The sequence below is a fragment of the Aethalodelphis obliquidens genome, unplaced genomic scaffold (genome assembly GCF_003676395.1).
Source record: "Aethalodelphis obliquidens isolate GAN/ISIS:26980383/991018 unplaced genomic scaffold, ASM367639v1 scaffold1, whole genome shotgun sequence".
NCBI lineage: Eukaryota > Metazoa > Chordata > Mammalia > Artiodactyla > Delphinidae > Aethalodelphis > Aethalodelphis obliquidens.
In genome coordinates this window covers 6,081,516-6,101,013 of record NW_020837945.1, presented here as the reverse complement: position 1 = coordinate 6,101,013, position 19,498 = coordinate 6,081,516, and the positions used below count along the sequence as shown (strand labels likewise).

Below are 19,498 nucleotides of genomic sequence, written 5' to 3'. Positions count from 1 at the left end.
TCTATTAATATTTTCTTCCTCCCTTAGCAAAACAATGACCCCTGTTTCTAGACCATATAAGCTTTTCCAACTTACAAACTATTCAGGAGAAAAAAACCCTAAAACTTCTGATATTCTTTTTTGTTTGTTTGGTCAACACGCAGCTTGTGAAATCTTAGTTCCCTGACCAGGGATCAAACCCGGGCCCCAGCAGTGAAATCACCGAGTCCTAACCACTGGACCACCAGGTAATTCCCATAAGGTTTCTGATACACTTGACAGGGAGTTCTCCTGCTGTTTCTTGAACTACCATCAGATCACCTGAAAAGAATAAAACACAGAATGCAAAATTCTCAGGGACTTTAGACATAAATCACCTGACTTCTGAAAAGAAAACATTCATCTTGAGATTTTTGTTGTACCAAATCAAAATGACAGAATTTTCTTAGCAGAATGATCAAAATGTGCAAAGACTAATTAAAGTATGGATCCTATATGGCAGGGGTCCCCAAACCCCAGGCCGAGGACCGTCAGAGGGCCACAGAGCAGGAGGTGAGCAGCGGACGAGTGACCAAAGCTTCATCTGCCGCTCCACATCACTCGCATTACTGCCTGAACCATCTCCCCCTACCCCGTGGAAAAACTGTCTTGCATGAAACTGGTCCCTGGTGCCAAAAGGTTGGGGACTGCTGCATATGGAACTTAATGAAGACACAAATATTCCCAAAGAAGTTAAACTTCATTTTTTAAAAATACTGTTTAACAAGATGTATTAAAACAGAAGAGACAGGCACACTTTTTTTTTTGGTGCCACGCATCTTGTTGGATCTTAGTTTCCTGACCAGGGATAGAACCTATACCCCCTGCAGTGGAAGCACAGAGTCCTAACCACTGGACCGCCAGGGAATTCCCGAAATAGGCACTTTAAAATGCATGAATTTTACACATGTATAGCCTACAGAAGATATGAAATAATAAATGTTCTTGGTCAAATAACAATTTCAGCCACATGTACATAGTAAAGACCATAGATTTCAACATCAATGTAAAACATCTCCTAGCCAGACTCAGTTATTTCACCCAGAAGTCTGTCCTATTCCAAATGGCCAAAAGAAATAAAATCTATTCATTTTAGCTATGTCTTTAAAACAAATTCATAAAGTGCAATACAAACATAAATCAAGAGTTTACAAAGAATCAAATAAATGTACTTGGTGGAGAGTCAAAGGTTCAGGTGCTGAGCCCTGAAATGTCTAAAATACTTAAGTAAATGCAATTAAATAATTTAGAACAGAAATATTATTTCCCAAATACAAGGCCAGAAAGCGTACATGGCTACACAGCTATTGGTTAAGGTATAGTTCAAAACCAATTCCTTCCTAATTCCCTAGCACCTTAAAGCACAACACAATGTATTTAATGACCACCTTCTTTTTGACCTACAATGCTGACTATATATTATAAAAGTTCAATCAACTTACCTCAACATAATAAAGGCTATATATGACAAACCCACAGCCAACATGGTTCTCAATGGTGAAAAACTGAAACCATTTCCTCTAAGATCAGGAACAAGACAAGGTTGCCCACTCTCACCACTATTATTCAACATAGTTTTGGAAGTTTTAGCCACAGCAATCAGAGAAGAAATAGAAATTAAAGGAATCCAAATCGGAAAGAAGAAGTAAAGCTGTCACTGTTTGCAGATAACATGATACTATACATAGAGAATCCTAAAGATGTTACCAGAAAACTAAGAGCTAAACAACGAATTTGGTAAAGTAGAAGGATACAAAATTAATGCACAGAAATCTCTTGCATCCTAATACACTAATGACGAAAAATCTGAAAGAGAAATTAAGGAAACACTCCCATTTACCACTGCAACAAAAAGAATAAAATACCTAGGAATAAACCTACCTAAGGAGACAAAAAAACCTGTATGCTGAAAACTATAAGAAACTGATGAAAGAAATTAAAGATGATACAAACAGATGGAGAGATACACCATGTTCTTGGATTTAAGAATCAACACTGTGAAAATGACTCTACTACCCAAAGCAATCTACAGATTCAATGCAATCCCTATCAAACTACCACTGGCATTTTTCACAGAACTAGAACAAAAAATTTCACAATTTGTATGGAAACACAAAAGACCCCGAACAGCCAAAGCAATCTTGAGAAAGAAAAATGGAGCTGGAGGAATCAGGCTCCCTGACTTCAGACCATACTACAAAGCTACAGTAATCAAGACAGTATGGTACTGGCACAAAAACAGAAATATAGGTCAATGGAACAGGATAGAAAGCCCAGAGATAAACCCACGCACATATGGTCACCTTATTTTTGATAAAGGAGGCAAGAATATACAATGGAGAAAAGACAGCCTCTTCAACAAGTAGTGCTGGGAAAACTGGACAGCTACATGTAAAAGAATGAAATTAGAACACTCCCTAACACCATACACAAAAATAAACTCAAAATGGATTAAAGACCTAAATGTAAAACCAGACACTATAAAACTCTTAGAGGAAAACATAGGCAGAACACTCTATGACATAAATCACGGCAAGATCCTTTTTGACCCACCTCCTAGAGAAATGGAAATAAAAACAAAAATAAACAAATGGGATCTAATGAAACTTAAAAGCTTTTGCACAGCAAAGAAAAACATAAACAAGACAAAAAGACAACCCTCAGAATGGGAGAAAATATTTGCAAATGAAGCAACTGACAAAGGATTAATCTCCAAAATTTACAAGCAGCTCATGCAGTTCAATATCAAGAAAACAAACAATCCAATTCAAAAATGGACAGAAGACCTAAATAGACATTTCTCCAAAGAAGATATACAGATTACCAACAAACACATGAAAGGATGCTCAACATCATTAATCATTAGAGAAATGCAAATCAAAACTACAATGAGGTTAACATCTCACACCAGTCAGAATGGCCATCATCACGAAATCTACAAACAGTAAATGCTGGAGAGAGTGTGGAGAAAAGGGAACCCTCTTGCACTGTTGGTGGGAATATAAATTGATACAGCCACTATGGAGAACAGTATGGAGTTTCCTTAAAAAACTAAAAATAGGCCTTCCCTGGTGGCGCAGTGGTTGAGAGTCCGCCTGCCGACGCAGGGGACACGGGTTCATGCCCCGGTCCGGGAAGATCCCACATGTCGTGGAGCAGCTGCGCCCGTGAGCCATGGCCGCTGCGCCTGCACAGCCAGAGCCTGTTGCTCCTCAACGGGAGAGGCCACAACAGTGAGAGGCCCGCGTACCGCAAAAAAAAAAAAAAAAAAAAAACACTAAAAATAGAACCACCATATGACCCAGCAATCCCACTACTGGGCATATACCCTAAGAAAACCATAATTCAAAAACAGTCATGTAGCACAATGTTCCTTGCACCTCTATTTACAATAGCCAGGACATGGAAGCAACCTAAGTGTCCATCAACAGATGAATGTTTAAAGAAGATGTGGCACATATATACAATGGAATATTACTCAGCCATAAAAAGAAATGAAATTGAGTTATTTGTAGTGAGGTGGATGGACCTAGAGTCTGTCATACAGAGTGAAGTCAGAAAGAGAAAAACAAATACCGTATGCTAACACATATATATGGAATCTAAAAAAAAAAAAATTGGTCTGAAGAACGTGGGGGCAGGACAGGAACAAAGACGCAGACACAGAGAATGGACTTGAGGACACAGGGAAGGGGAAGGGTAAGCTGGGACGAAGTGAGAGAGTGGCATGGACATATATACACTACCAAATGTAAAATAGATAGCTAGTGGGAAACAGCCACACAGCACAGGGAGATCAGCTCGGTGCTCTGTGACCACCTAGAGGGGTGGAATAGGGAGGGTAGGAGGGACACGCAAGAGGGAGGGGATATGGGGATATATATATATGTATAGCTGATTCACTTTGTTATAAAGCAGAAACTAACACATCACTGTAAAGCAATTACACTCCAATAATGACGTCAAAAAAAAAAAAAGTTCAATCATAAAAATAGTACAGAATGTCACAAGAACAGAAAAAGTCCATAGAGGAAAGTCAGAAAGAACTTAGAAAATGATAATGACTGCATTCTCTGCAGAGAAAGAAGATGACTCAGATGTTACCTGCAAACTGACTGACAATCTGGAAAAGGCTAGATCCATATATCATACCAACCAAATGCTAAAATAAACTCTACATAAAAACATTTAAAAAGAAATTATGGGCTTCCCTGGTAGTGCAGCAGTTAAGAATACGCCTGCCAATGCAGGGGACACAGGTTCAAGCCCTGGTCCGGAAAGATCCCACATGCCGTGGAGCAACTAAGCACGTGCACCACAACTACTGAGCCTGTGCTCTAGAGCCCACGAGCCACAACTACTGAGCCTGCAAGCCACTAGTACTGAGCCTGTGAGCTACAACTACTGAAGCCTATGAGCCTAGAGCCCATGCTCCGCAACAAGAGAAGCCACCACAATGAGAAGCCCGTGCACTGCAACGAACAGTAGCCCCCGCTCGCCACAACTAGAGAAAGCCCGCGTGCAGCGACAAAGACCCAACATAGCCAAAGATAAATAAAATAAATTTATTTTAAAAAAATAAAATGATAAAAATTTTTTAAAAGAAATTATAAATGACCTAGGAAAAATATAAATGAGTAAATACATAATATTGCCTTTATAATTTTCTAGTACAGAAAGTATGGTTTAAGAACAACCATAAAAGCAAAATAAAGATTAAGACATGTAAAAAGTTAAAAATCTTAAACCTCTAAAAACAAAACCTCCAAAGAAAACTAAAAAGCAACTTGCAAACTGGAAAAAGGAATTTAGAATATGTGACAGACTAAAGAATAACCTAACATACAGAGAATTCTTGCAAAACAATAAGACAGCAGGAGAAAAGCAGGTAAAAGATATAAAAAGGCAGTTCAGAAAAGATGAATTATTAACCGCCAATAAACGTACTTCCTTAAAAAAATAGTCCTGGTGCTTCCCTGGTGACGCAGTGGTTAAGTCCACCTGCCAATGCAGGGGGCATGGGTTTGATCTCTAGTCTGGGAAGATCCCACAGCAGCTAAGCCCATGCACCACAACTATTGAGCCCACGAGCCACAACTACTGAAGCCCACACACTCTAGAGCCCACGTGCCACAACTACTGAAGCCCACAAGGTTAGAGCCCATGCTCCGTGACAAGAGAACCACTGCAATGAGAAGCCTGCACACCACAACCAAGAGTAGCCCCCACTCGCCACAACGAGAGAAAGCCCGCGCGCAGCAACAAAGACCCAATGTAGCCAAAAAAGAAAAGTGAGAATTTATTTTAAAAAGATGTGATGTGCTATAAAAAAAAAACTTTGAGGCCTATCTATTTAAAAAACAAAGAGTTATGTGCTATAACGCTTTTGAATTCCTATATGTTTTCTTCACATGGAGCTTACCTAGTCCATGACTACATTTCCCAGTGATTCACTATTGTGTAAGGACACATTTGGTTCAGAAATCAGTTTTTATTTCTCCCATTTCTTGTTTTATCAAGATTTTGTTGTTGTTGTTCCGTGTGATTTAAAACACCATCATTTGAATATACATAATTTTTAAAAAATGCCATTTCCCCATTTCCATATAAAAAAGGAAAGATAATAAACAATCATTGAAAAATTCTGTTTTGTAGGTTCCTAATGAAATGGATTAAGGAGCTTTAAAAAAAAAAGGGATGTATAACTTCCATGTATCTCGTGACCATTCGGTGCTAAACACTGCCCTACCTGCCCTACAAATGAAGTACACTTCTTAGAGAAATTTTAAGAACTCAAAGATCAGACAAAACACTATTTAATAACCAAACTGTTAATGACTGGTTCTCAGTAAAAAAATATACTAAGCATTAAACATTAATTATTTCGATAAATACTGAGCGCCTACTATGTGCCAAGAAATATAATTAGCTGTACCTACAAATAACTACAGGTGGTTGTATGTCCCACATAAATTTAAAAAAAAAAAATTATGTTTGGCTGCGTTGGGTCTTCGTTGCGTGCGGGCTTTCTCTAATTGGGGCGAGCGGGGGCTACTCTATGTTGCGGTGTGTGGGCTTCTCATTGCAGTGGCTTCTCTTGTTGCGGAGCATGGGCTCTAGGCATGGGGGGCTCAGCAGTTGTGGCTCGCGGGCTCAGTAGTTGCGGTGCATGGGCTTAGTTGCTCCACAACATGTGGGATCTTCCCGGACGAGGGCTCAAACCTGTGTCCCCTGCATTGGCAGGTGGATTCTTAACCACTGCGCCACCAGGGAATTCCTGTGCCACATAATTTTTAAAAGTCAAAAGTAATCATTTACCTATTCCAACTATTTCAAAGGAAATAATGCAAGAAAAACCATTGCTCTCACCTTAAAAATGAGAACAAGCTAGATTATCTACCCCCTTCACAGGGCTAAGGAAACAAATCTAAATTAACTGTACCCCAGGAACTGATGAGCCCTTCTGTGAACAGAAAAAACACTCACAGCTGTTTTCATCCATAGCAGACAGGCAGGAAGAACTGACGCAGACATAAGGAAAAAGGAAAAATCTGTCAAATTTTTAAACAGCCACCTGTGGGCTGACGACTGATTAGAACACTAAGGACCCTCCTCAGAGTGAGTTGCACCCATGCCAATTCCCTTCCACAGGCCTTCACCAACTGCACAGGGCCAAAAACTGGATGCAGAGCAGCTGGCTAGGGATAGGACAACAAGGTAGAACTGGAGAGCAAAGAGAACACTTCGTGAACCAAAATGTAGGCAACTGGACTATAAAATAGCGCAAGATCTTACAAATTTGGAAAGCAGGCAACTCAGCTATAAAGTATAGACCTCTCAAGAATCTCACTGGTGGGACCTCCCTGGTGGTCCAGTGGTAAAGAATCCACCTTACAATGCAGGGGACACAGGTTCGATCCCTGGTTAGGGAACTAAGATCCCACATGCCGCAGGGCAATTAAGTCCACACACCACAACTACTGAACTCACGCGCCTCAACTAGAGAGCACGCACACCACAACTACAGAGCCCACGTGCCACAACTAGAGAAGAGAAAACCCACATGCCACAGCTAGAGAAGCCCGTGCACCGCAAAGAAAGATCCCACATGCCTCAACGAATATCCCGCATGCCATCAACTAAGATCCAACGCAGCCAAAGTAAATATAATTAATTAATTTTAAAAAAAAGAATCTCACTGGTGCCCAAATTCCAAACTCTGCTGCAAGAGTCTCAATCCCACCCTCAAAACACGTGAAGCCAGCTATGAAGTGAATGCAACTAAAGCTGCACCAAAGGCCAGAGATGATCAGCTACAAATCAGATTGACCCAACCCCACAAACTAACAGCTATGAGAGAGGAAAAAAAGCACATCCTTTACTGAGACTAACTACACTACTCTTTTAACGCAAAAAGGCCCAGTATACTTCAAAAGATGATGAGACAGGGCTTCCCTGGTGGCGCGGTGGTTGACAGTCCGCCTGCTGATGCAGGGGACATGGGTTCGTGCCCCGGTCCGGGAAGATCCCACATGCTGCGGAGCAGCTGGGCCCATGAGCCATGGCCGCTGAGCCTGCGCATCCGGAGCCTGTGCTCCGCAACGGAAGAGGCCACAACAGTGAGAGGCCCGCGTACCGCAAAAAAAAAAAAAAAAAAAAAAGATGATGAGACATACAACAAAGCAAAATATGAGACCCAGGGTCAAGAGAGGGAGTGGCGAAAAGCAGCAGACCCAGAGATGGCCCAGATGCTGGAAAATGCTCAGCCATTATCTCTTCAAAATACTTATTCTGCCCTATTCTTCTATGCTTTCCATATGAGACTTTAATTATACAGTGAACTACTTGATATTCTACAGATTCAAGAAGCTCAGAGAACCCCAAGCAAAGTAAGTGCCAAGAAATCTACCTAGGCACATGTGGTAGGCAGCTTCTGACATGGACCCCAACATTCCCACCTTCTGGTACTCAGACCTGTGAAATCCCCTCCCCTTGAGTAAGTTACTTCTAACCAACAGAACACACTAACATTGAGTAACACATCCATTATTAGGTTACAGAAGACTGTGACTTCTGTCTTGCCTGCAGACTACTGCCCTCTCTGCCTTCATCTTTCCATGAGGCATGCTGTTATGTTGGAGAGATCAATGTGGCAAGGAGCTGAGTGCAGCCAAGAGCCAACTAGGAACTGAGGCTCTCAGTCTAACAATCCATTCCAGGAACTGAAGCCAGCCAAAAACGATGTGAACTTGGAAGCAGATCCTTCCACAGTCAAGCTTTCAGTTGAAACCCCAGCTCTGGCCAACACTTTGATTGCAGCCTTGAGAGAGACTGAGACAGAGGATTCAGCTCAGCTGTGCCTGGACTCCTGACTTAAACAGAGACAATAATAAACCTGTGAGACTTCCCTGGCAGTCCAGTGGTTAAGACTCTGCTCTTACAGTGCAGGGGGCAAGGGTTCGATCCCTGGTTGGGGAACTAAGATCTCACATGCTGTGTGGCGCAACCAAGTAAAAATAATTACTTAATTAATCTGTGTTGTCTTAAGTCACTAAGTTTAGGATAATTTTTTATGTAGTAATCGATAACGACTACAGTATATCATAGTAAAACTTCTGAAAATTAAAGACAAAATGAAAATCTTAAAAAGCAGCCAGAGGAAAAAACATTATCTTGAAAGAAGGAATAGTAAGACTGCTGGCTTTACACTATTAATGTGCTGAAAGAAAAAAAACACCAGAACCAACCAACCAACCAGAATTTCACAGCTTAAAAACAAAAAAAATCTGGGGGGCTTCCCTGGTGGCACAGTGGTTAAGAATCCGCCTGCCAATGCAGGAGACACCGGTTCGAGCCTTGGCCCGGGAGGATCCCACATGCCATGGAGCAACTAAGCCCATGCACCACAACTACTGAGCCTGCGCTCTAGAGCCCACGAACCACAACGACTGAGCCCACATGCCACGACTACTGAAGCCTGCGTGCCTAGAGCCCGTGCTCCGCAACAAGAGAAGCCACCACAATGAGAAGTCCACACACTGCAAGGAAGAGTAGCCCCTGCTCACCGCAACTAGAGAAAGCCCGCGCGCAACAACGAAGAACCAACACAGCCAAAAAAAGCAAACAAATTAATTAATTAAAAAAAAAAATCTGGGCTTCTATGGTGGCGCAGTGGTTAAGAATCTGCCTGCCAATGCAGGGGACACAGGTTCGAGCCCTGGTCCAGGAGGATCCCACATGCCGCAGAGCAACTAAGCCCGTGCACCACAACTACTGAGCCTGCGCACAACTACTGAAGCCCGTGCACCTAGAGCCCATGCTCTGCAATGAGAAGCCACCACAATGAGAAGCCTGCACACCACAACCGAGAGTGGCCCCCACTCGCCACAACTAGAGAAAGCCAGCGCGCAGCAACAAAGACCCAACACAGCCAAAAATAAATGAAAAGAATTTTTTAAAAATATTTTTTTAATAATAATGAATAAAAATTATTTAAAAATTAAAAAAAATACCTTAAAAATAAAGTCAAGGGACTTCCCTGATGGTCCAGTGGTAAAGAACCTGCCTTCCAATGCAGGGGAGGCGGGTTCAATCCCTGGTCAGGGAACTAAGATCCCACACGCTGCAAGGCAACTAAGCCCACGCGCCGCAACTATTGAGCTCACGCACCTCAATGAGAGAGGCCAAATGCCGCAAACTATAGAGCCCACGTGCCCTGGAGCCCATGAGCCACAACTAGAGAGAGAAAACCCGCACGCCACAACTACAAAGAAGCCTGAGCACCGCAACAAAGAGACCGCACGTCACAATGAAAGATCTCACGTGCCGCCAACTAGGACCAGACACGGCCAAAAATTAAGAAAATAAATAAATCAAAAACATAAATATTTTTTTAAAAATAAAGTCAAAACAAAGAAGTTTTCAAACCAAAAAAAAAAGAAAAAAAGAAAAAGGAAAACTGAAGTCACTGCCAACAAACTTTCATTAAAAGAAATATCAAAATAAGTTGTGGAGACTGAAGAAAAAATAATCACATATAAGAGGCATGGAAAGACAGGAAGGAATTAAAAATACCAGGAAAGATATACAAGTGGATAAGCAAATGAAAATTGACTTTAAAACAACTACAGGGACTTCCCTGGTGGTCCAGTGGTTAAGACTCCGCACTCCCAATGCAGGGTATGCGGGTATGATCCCTGGTTGGGGAATTAAGATCCTGCATGCTGTGCAGTGTGGCCAAAAAAAATAAAATAAAATAAAACAACTACAATAACATCTGGAAAAATTTATAACATATGTAAAAGTAAAATATGCTAATAGCCCAAAGGACAAGAGGGTGACAACTAATAGTTTTAACTCCATTTATATGACAAGTGGTTAAAGTACCTAAAGTAAATGGTAATGCATATTATAATCTCTAGGGTAACCACTAAAACAATAAAAAGATATATTATGGAAAAGCAATAAAAAAAATAAATAGAATAACAGCTGCTTAATCCAAAAGGAAGTAAGAGAGGAAAAATAAATGGGACATATATAAAACAGATACTTGGTAGGTCTAACACAATCATGTTTAAGTAATTATATTAAATACAAATGGTTTAAACACTCCAACTAAAAGACTGAATAAAACTACATGCTGTTTCAGGAGACACACTTTAAAAATGAGACCCCAGGAATACCAAAAGTAAAAGGATAAAAAATATATATATACCATGCCATCACTAACCAAAAGAAAGCTGGGCTGGCTACAATAACACGAGGCAATGTTAGACTTTAAGGCAAGAAGTATGAAGAGAGAGTATTTCCTAATTTTTAAAAAAAGGGTCAGGGCTTCCCTGGTGGCGCAGCAGTTAAGAATCCGCCTACCAGTGAAGGGGACATGGATTCGAGCCCTGGTCCAGGAAGATCCCACATGCCGCGGAGCAACTAAGCCCATGCATCACAACTACTGAGCCTGCGCTCTAGAGCCCGCAAGCCATAACTACTGAAGCCCGCATGCCTAGAGCCTGTGCTCCACAAGAGAAGCCACCGCAATGAGAAGCCCACACACCGCAACGAAGAGTAGCCCCCACTCACCACAACTAGAGAACACCCGTGTGCAGCAACAAAGACCCAATGCATCCAAAAATAAATAAAAATAATATAAATAAATTTTAAAATAAATAAATTTTAAAATAATAAAAATAAAATAAGGGTCAAATTCTGGAAAAGGTGAAACTATGGACACAGCAAAAACATTAGTAGAAGGGAGGAAGGGAGGGATATTTAGGCAGAGCACAAAGGATTTTTAGGGCTGTAAAATTACTCTATGATACTCTATTGGTGGATACATGTCACTGTACATTTGTCCAAACCCAGACTGTACAATACCAAGAGCACTGAATGTAAATGTAAGAGAACACTAACATAAACTATAGACTTTGGATGAGCATGGTATGTCAAAATAGTCATCAACTGCAATAAATGTACCACTCTGGTGGGAGATGTTGATAATGAGGGAGACTATGGGAGCAGGAGTATATGGGAAATCTGTATCTTCCACTCAATTCTGCTATGAACCCAAAACTGCTCTAAAAAATTAAGTCCATTTGAAAGAAGGAGGGGGATCAACTAAACAGGAAGATAAGTTTGGAATTTGTATGCACCTGATAACATAGCTTCAAAGTAAAGAACTAAGGAAAAAAAAAGAGAGACAGATAACTCCACATAGGAAGATTTTTTAAAATCTGTAAGGATTTAGACAATTTGAAAGGAAAAACGTCACATGACCTTTGTCCTTTAAAGCAGCGGTCCCCAACCTTTGTTGCACCAGGGACCAGTTTCGTGGAAGACAATTTTTCCACAGACCATGGGGGGGGGGGGGGGGGGGGGGGGGGGATGGTTCAAGCATAATGTAAGTGATGGGGGGGAGCAATGGGGAGCAGCAGATGAAGCTTCTCTCGCTTGCCTGCCACTCACCTCCTGCTGTGCGGCCCAGTTCCTAACCGGCCTCAGACAGGTACCAGTCTGCAGCACAGGGGTTAGAGACCCCTGCTTTAGAGGAAAGTAACTGTTATGATTAGATGAGCCTATGAAAACAAAGTAACTAATAACTATTCTCTTTTAAAGTAGCATAGTCAAGGGACTTCCCTGGTGGTCCAGTGGTTAAGAATCCACCTTCCAATGCAGGGGATGCGGGTTCCATCCTTGGTTGGGGAACAAAGATCCCACAAGCCACGGGGCAACTAAGGCCGTGAGAACTGCTGAGCCTGTGCGCCACAACTAGAGAGAGTTTGTGCGCCACAACTAAGACCTGACACAGCCAAAAAATTAAGTAAATAAATAAATAAATAATAAAGTAGCAGAGTCAAGGCTAAGTGACTTAGATAGTGACACCACTACCGTTATTCAGCACTAAGGTATAGAGACTGCCGTTCCCCTTCCTACTCTGTGGTCATCATAAGGGTGAATACCAGGTATCATTCATACAAGTGTTAGAGCTCATAAAGACTGTATTTTGTTATTTCATAAGACCCTACAAATATAAATTAGGTGAAGGGGAAGTCTAACAATATTATGACTTACTGTCCTATCAACATTGTTACTAATAAACACTGCAAAATCATTTATTTCCATATAAGGTTCACAACACTTTGATATAATTATCATTACCCTTGTCTTGCAGATCGAGGAACTGAGGTAGAGATTAAATAATCTGCCTTAGAACATCTAGTAAGTAATGCTAAAAAGTCAAGATTACAGCCTAGCCACCTGGCACCAAAACCCAAATTTCTGATTTAATACTGCTCTATTGCTAGACTGTAACTTATCATCACACTACCATGATCATTAAGTGTTCCCAAGTGTTGTCAATGAAATGCCTGTAGAATGATAGATCTCTATAGTCAAGTACAAAGAAAATGCAGAGAGGAAAGAAATAAGCTGCACTCAGGATGAAGGGTCTTTAGAATCCCACAATGAAAATAAAATGGTAATGTGACTAATTGCAATACAGGTAGGGAAAACAGAGTTTTATTTATTTATTTTTGGCCGTGCAGTACAGCATATGGGATTTTAGTTCCCCAACCAGGGATCAACCCCATGCCCCCTGCAGTGGAAGAGGGAATTCTTAACCACTGGACCACCAGGGAAGTCCCAGGAGTTGTTTTGTTTGAAATGGGTAAATAAGTAGCCTTGCTATTTTTTAAAAAAAGGCTCAATTTGAGACTACAGTAGAGTCTATGTGGCAGTGCACCCAAATTTCAAGACCTGAGTCATAATCTTCAATCATAACCTGAGTCCTTAATCCAGTAGGGAGCTCAAGATGGTAATACCACTCTCCCCTTGGTTTGGACAGTGAATTCATAAACCGAGGAAGGTTGACAAGTAGAGATGAAGAAAAGAAGTATGAATACACTTGTGCAAGTTATAGTTATTCTGATATAGTAATAAGTTTTGTAATAACTGAACTATTTTTAATGTTTGTAAGAGTAAAAAAGAATAATTTGCTACAATAAATTTAAAATACATTTACGGGACTCCCTGGTGGTCCAGTGTTTAAGAATCCACCTTCCAATGCAGGGGACACGGGTTCGATCACTGACTGGCCAACTAAGCCCACGCACCACAACTACTGGGCCCGCAAGATCTGGAGCCCGCGCGCCACAATGAGAGATCCCGTATGCTGCAACTAAGACCCGATGCTGCCAAATAAATAAATTTTTTTAAAAATAAAAATAAATAAAATAGGACTTCCCGGGCGGCACAATGGTTAAGAATCCACCTGCCAATGCAGGGGACACGGGTTCGAACCCTGGTCCGGGAATATCCCACATGCCGCGGAGCAACTAAGCTCACAACTAGTGAGCCCAGATGCCACAACTACTGAAGCCCACATGCCTAGAGTCCGTGCTCCGCAACAAGGGAAGCCACCACAACGAGAAGCACTCATACCACAAAGAATAGTAGCCCCCGCTCGCCATAACTAGAGAAAGCCCGCACGCAGCAACAAAGACCCAAGGCAACCAAAAATAAATAAATTAAAATGAATTTATAATAAATAAAATAAAATAAAATAAAAATATACTGGGAATTCCCTGGTGGTCCAGTAGTTAGGACTCTGCACTTCCATTGCAGGGGTCACAGGTGCGATCCCTGGTTGGGGAACTAAGATCCCGCGTGTTGCATGGAGTGGGCAAAAATATAAATAAATAAATAAATAAAATATACTTACAACAGTTAAATTCTTAGAAACATTATGCTTAGATCTTATGTTTGCCATCTTGAGACATCTATAGATTAAAATCATCATCTATTTGCATATATAGTGTGGAAACCCCCAAGGAAATTTAATTAACAATATTAAGTTGGTGTTAAATATTTTAAGATTTAATTCTTGTGACAAATTAAACACTAATCAAAATGTAAAAACAAATATCCTTGTTTCTATATGTTACTAGACTTCTAAAATTTGTAAATGAACGTAAAAGTTTAAAAACTATGACCACTTACAATTCTAATAAACCAGATACTGATTTCAATACAAATAACTCTGAAGACTTTCCCTCACACAAAAGGCCTACTCAAACATTATTTTAAAAAATATATATATCAAGGGACTTCCCTGGTGGCACAGTGGTTAAAAATCTGCCTGCCAATGCAAGGGACACGAGCCCTGGTCCGGGAAGATCCCACATGCCGTGGAGCAACTAAGCCTGTGCGCCACCACTACTGAGTCTGCGCTCTAGAGCCCGTAAGTCACAACTACTGAGCCTGCGTGTTGCAACTACTGAAGCCCATGCGCCTGGAGCCCGTGCTGTGCACCAAGAGAAGTCACTGCAACGCTCGCCACAACCAGAGAAAGCCCACGCACAGCGACGAAGACTGGACGCAGCCAAAAATAAATAAATGACAACTTAATGACGATAAATCCCCTAATGATAGGCTACACTATACGAATCTTCTGATTTTTTTTTTTTCTGGTTAAGAGATTGCCTACAAAAATTGATCTATCATGTTACTCAATCACAAAGTATATCAAATCACTTTCCCCTTTTTAAATACACCCCTCCTTTTACAAACCTAGTCCTTCCCAATTCCCATGCCCAGTTCTATACTTCTATTTCACTCTTCCCCTTTCTTCACCACCTATAAATCATAAAAATTCCAATTAAATTCACAGGCCCAACTGCTAATGCAGGGTTAGGTATTGAGAGAGAATTAGTCAGTCTCAATTCTCCTGAGAAGTATCAAAAACATTCTTACTTCCAAAGTACATGCTGGAATAACAGCATGGTCACAAGTCTAAGATAAACTGTAGCTTTATAAACAGTGATATGGGAATCACCTGAAAGGCTTTAAAAAATAGTAATGTTGGGGCTTCCCTGGTGGCGCAGTGGTTGAGAGTCCGCCTGCCAATGCAGGGGATGCGGGTTCGTGCCCCAGTTTGGGAAGATCCCACATGCCGCGGAGCGGCTGGGCCCGTGAGCCATGGCCGCTGAGCCTGCGCGGCCGGAGCCTGTGCTCCGCGGCGGGAGAGGCCACAACAGTGAGAGGCCCGCGTACCGCAAAAAAAAAAAAAAAAAAAAAAAAAAAATAGTAATGTCCAGCCCCACCACAAAGATTCTTATTTAACTGGTCTGGGGCATAGCCTGGGCATCCAGATTTTATAAAGCTCCCAGGTGGTTCTGATCCAAGAATGCGAACTACTGAGAAAAAGGAATAAATTAAACAAAGTAAAGAAACAAACAACATTATAAGAAACAATCAGACAAAACCAATATGTGAAACACTCTACAGAATAACTCAGTCTCTTCAGTAAATCAACAGCACGGGGAAAAAAATACTATGCAAGATAAAAAGAGATTTAATTTCGGCCCAATGCATGGAACTTGTCTGAAGCCCAATTCAAGCCAAATATAAAAAAATAAATAAGTATAGCAAATTGGGGGACTTCCCCAGGGGTCCAAATGGTGATGCCTCCGTGCTTCCACTGCAGGGGGCGCAGGTTCAATTCCTGGTCAGGGAAGTTCCACATGCCACAGGGTGAGGCCAAAAGACAAAAAAAAAAAAATTGCTAATGAATTTGTTTATGATATATGCAGATTCATTACATTATTCTCATTTGTGTATATTTAAACACTTCTTAAAATTTTTTTTTTTTAAAAAAGGAGACTTTGTTGGAGAACTAGAAGCTACTCATACCTTTGACAAAAGAATAATTCTCTATACAGGAAACTCATCCTCTACCATTTAGTGCTGGGAGAGGAGGAGGCAGGAAGGTAAAGGAGGAAGAGGATACCCATCAGACAAATCATCCAGACAATGAGAAGACATATGTCGCAGCCACATCATAGGGATATATCATAAAGAGAGATTCTGAATAATTTAAAGCAGAATTTTAAGTTTTAAACAATTCTACCAGCAAAAGCCAAAAAATATACAAATCTATTTTTAAAGAAACTTTTCCAGTAGTTACAGCATTATGCTTATTTCAAAATGTAAGCAATTTTCTCTTCAGCAGCATGACTGCACTGTCATGTCAATGATGCTTTTCTGGGGAGGGAGGTGGGAGAGGGTTGGATTGGGAGTTTGGAATTAGCAGTGCAAACTGGTATATATAGAATGAATAAACAACAAGGTCCTACTGTACAGCACAGGAACTACAGTCAATATCCTATGATAAACCATGATGCAAAATATGAAAAAGGATGTATATATGTGTATAACTGAGTCACTTTGCTGTACAGCAATAATTAACACATTGTAATTCAACTATACTTCAATAAAAAATAAATTTAAAAAATATTAATGCTTTTCTGCTTCACTGACAACACTGTTTTCACCTACCAACAGGAGTAAAACAATAAAACGGAGCACTCCTTTAAACATTTCCTTAAGTCTCAAAATGTCAAACTCAAGAAAACATAAAAACTGCCATGATACAGAACCTTTAGAGCTCACTTGCTTGAAAATATTCACTTTTAAGTGTTTGCTTCAAAAAACTCTAGGAAGGCAAATATTAAAACTGACAATTGAAATAGAATCTTTCGTTACATTCAACCAACTTTAACTGTTAACACTGAAGTGTTCAGTATCTATGAAAACAGAAACAGACTCACAGACAGAGAACAGACTTGTGGTTGCCACGGGGGAGGGGGAGTGGTGGAGGGAAGGACTGGGAGCTTGGGGTCAGCAGATGCCAACTATTATATAGAGGATGGATACACAACAAAGTACTACTGTAGAGCACAGGGAACTAGATTCAATATCCTGTGACAAACCATAATGGAAAGAAACGTGAAAAAGAATGTATATATAACTGAATCACTTTGCTGTATAGCACAAATTACCTCAACATTGTAAATCAACTACAATTAAGTTTTTAAAAAAATACTTAACTGTTCACATACAGATAACAAATCCCCCTATTTCTGTTCTTTTGTATAATTCAACAATGGTGATCATATTCTACCAACTTCTGCTTGCAGGTATTAAAACTGTGGTAAAAAATCATTCAGGAACTCTTTTTTTTCCCCCCCAGTTGTTTTGTGCATACAAGATGCTGAATATGACCTGGCAACTAAAGAAATCCTTTGTCCTAATATACAAATTGGAAAAATATTTTCCTGAAAAATGTTTTATTTCACTAAGGACAAAACGAATGAATCAAACCAAATCATATATACTGTGAGAGCAACTAAAAAAGACGACAAAATACAATGGAAAGAGAACTGTAATCTATGTTAAATGGTGCTCCAGAAAGAAACTGCGTATTTAGAGCCTATATTAAGTAACATACACTAAACAGCAACGTAAAAATTCATCACATTAACTTTCCTAAGGCATTCAACAAGTGTAGCACAGTTTACAGCGGCACAAGTATTGGAGGAGCGGCACAGTCTCACAGCAGCCAAGATTTTTTATTACTCTGCTGAGGGAAAAAAGAGGAACATTTCTCCACCTTTCAGACACCGAAGCTTCTATTCCTAGGAACAAGTGGTTGGAGAAGATGGGCGGGGCAAAAGGAGGAAGACCAATCACAGGTCGAGTTACAAGTCGGGTTCAGGAGAAACACGGATGAGAGCAGCTCGCTGAATGGCTGGCGCGCCCCCGGCTCTCACCAGAAGCACCGCACCTGGGGACCCACCCCGCCACCTCGCCCCCCGCAGCCGTTTCCTACCCAAACAAACCCGGCCACCCCAAAGCAAAATACTACCTACAGGGGGGAGTCCCGTCGTCCCGGTGACGCCCGGGCCGCCCTCCCGCCCCCTCCGAGCGCCGCTCGGTCACTTCGCCCCTCCAGCAGGAGACCAGAAAAGGGGGCGGGGGGCGGGCGCTCGGAAACACCGGGATGGAAATGTCAAAACTCTCACCAATTCCTCGTAGCTCCTGTTGTGCTCGTTGCCCTCCCAATCCAACCTCTTCGGCAGCAACTGCAAAGACCCGAGACGCACACGAGTGACCAACGCGCGGGGCCGGGCGGGGGGCGGGGGGGCGGGGGACGGGGGAGCCGGGCGAGCGGCCCCCGGGCAGGGCCGGCAGGGGACGCAGGGGACGCGGCGGGCCGGGCGCCGCCGCGCAGCACAAACCTGGTACTGCTCCAGCTCCTGCACCAGCACCTGCAGCCGAAGATACGCGCAGTTAGGGGGGCGGGGGCCGCACCCCGGGTCCGCCAGGCGACCTCCTCCCGCGACCCCAGGCGGCGGCGGGGCCGCGACCCCCGGAGCGCGGCCGCCGCCCGCGGGCCCGCACTCACCTGGGCGGCTCTCCGACACGGGCCGGCCGATAGGTACCGAGCGATAAGGAAGTACAGCTCTGCGGGGAGACGGGGAGTCGGGTCAGGAGCAGGCGCGGCGGCGGGGAGGGGGCCGCGGCCGGGGCGGGGGCGCCGCGGCCGGCGCGTCTTACCCGACTCGATGAGGGGCACCGGGCGTCGGGCGGGCGAGGACTCCGCCATGGCCGGGCGCGGAGCCGGGGCGGGAGCGGGTGAGCGAAGCGTGTAGGCCGCGCCGAGGCCTGACCGGGCCGGCGTCTCTCTACCTCAGGCGCGCCGCCGCCGCCGCTGCCGCCGCCATGCCGTGCGCGCCGCCAGCGCCGACGCCTCCGCGAAGTAGTGCCCCTGAGGGAGAGAAAGTAGTTCCTCCGTGGGGGGCCGCCGGCGCCACCGGACGAACGGCGGTCGGACCGCGGCTGGAAGAGCGCGCCTCGCCTCCCTCTCCTCCGCTTCAGGGGGCGCAGGGCGGAGACTATGTGCGCCAGGGGCCGAGCCCCGGAGGAGGCGGCGCGTGGGGGAGGGGAGCGCGCGTGGCCGGGATCCCTGCGCGCGGTGAGAAGGCGCCCGGCCATTGTGAGGCGGCGGCCTGACTGCGCTGAGGGGCGGGCGGCGGGGGCGGAGGTCGGGTGGGGGTCGTGCTGGGGCGGGGGCGGGAGAGGGACAGGTCTCCGCTTCAAAGGCCGGAGCGGACCCCCCTCGACGCGGAAGCGGGGGTCCCAGGGC

At 43.1% G+C, this 19,498-nt stretch overlaps 1 protein-coding gene across 2 annotated transcripts in view; it reads right to left on the bottom strand.

Annotated features, from left to right (window-relative positions):
* Positions 1 to 19,065, bottom strand: part of BRWD1 (bromodomain and WD repeat domain containing 1) — a 122,247-nt gene extending 103,182 nt beyond the window's left edge. For both annotated transcript variants that reach the window (XM_027095113.1, XM_027095183.1), the window contains exons 1-4: positions 18,910 to 19,065; positions 18,758 to 18,816; positions 18,591 to 18,620; positions 18,375 to 18,434 (exon numbers count right to left, since the gene is read on the bottom strand). In XM_027095113.1, the coding sequence (XP_026950914.1) occupies positions 18,375 to 18,434; positions 18,591 to 18,620; positions 18,758 to 18,816; positions 18,910 to 18,958 (198 nt within the window). In that variant the 5' untranslated portion in view covers positions 18,959 to 19,065. The remainder of the gene's footprint in view (positions 1 to 18,374; positions 18,435 to 18,590; positions 18,621 to 18,757; positions 18,817 to 18,909) is intronic.
* Between the last annotated feature and the right edge of the window lie 433 nt (positions 19,066 to 19,498).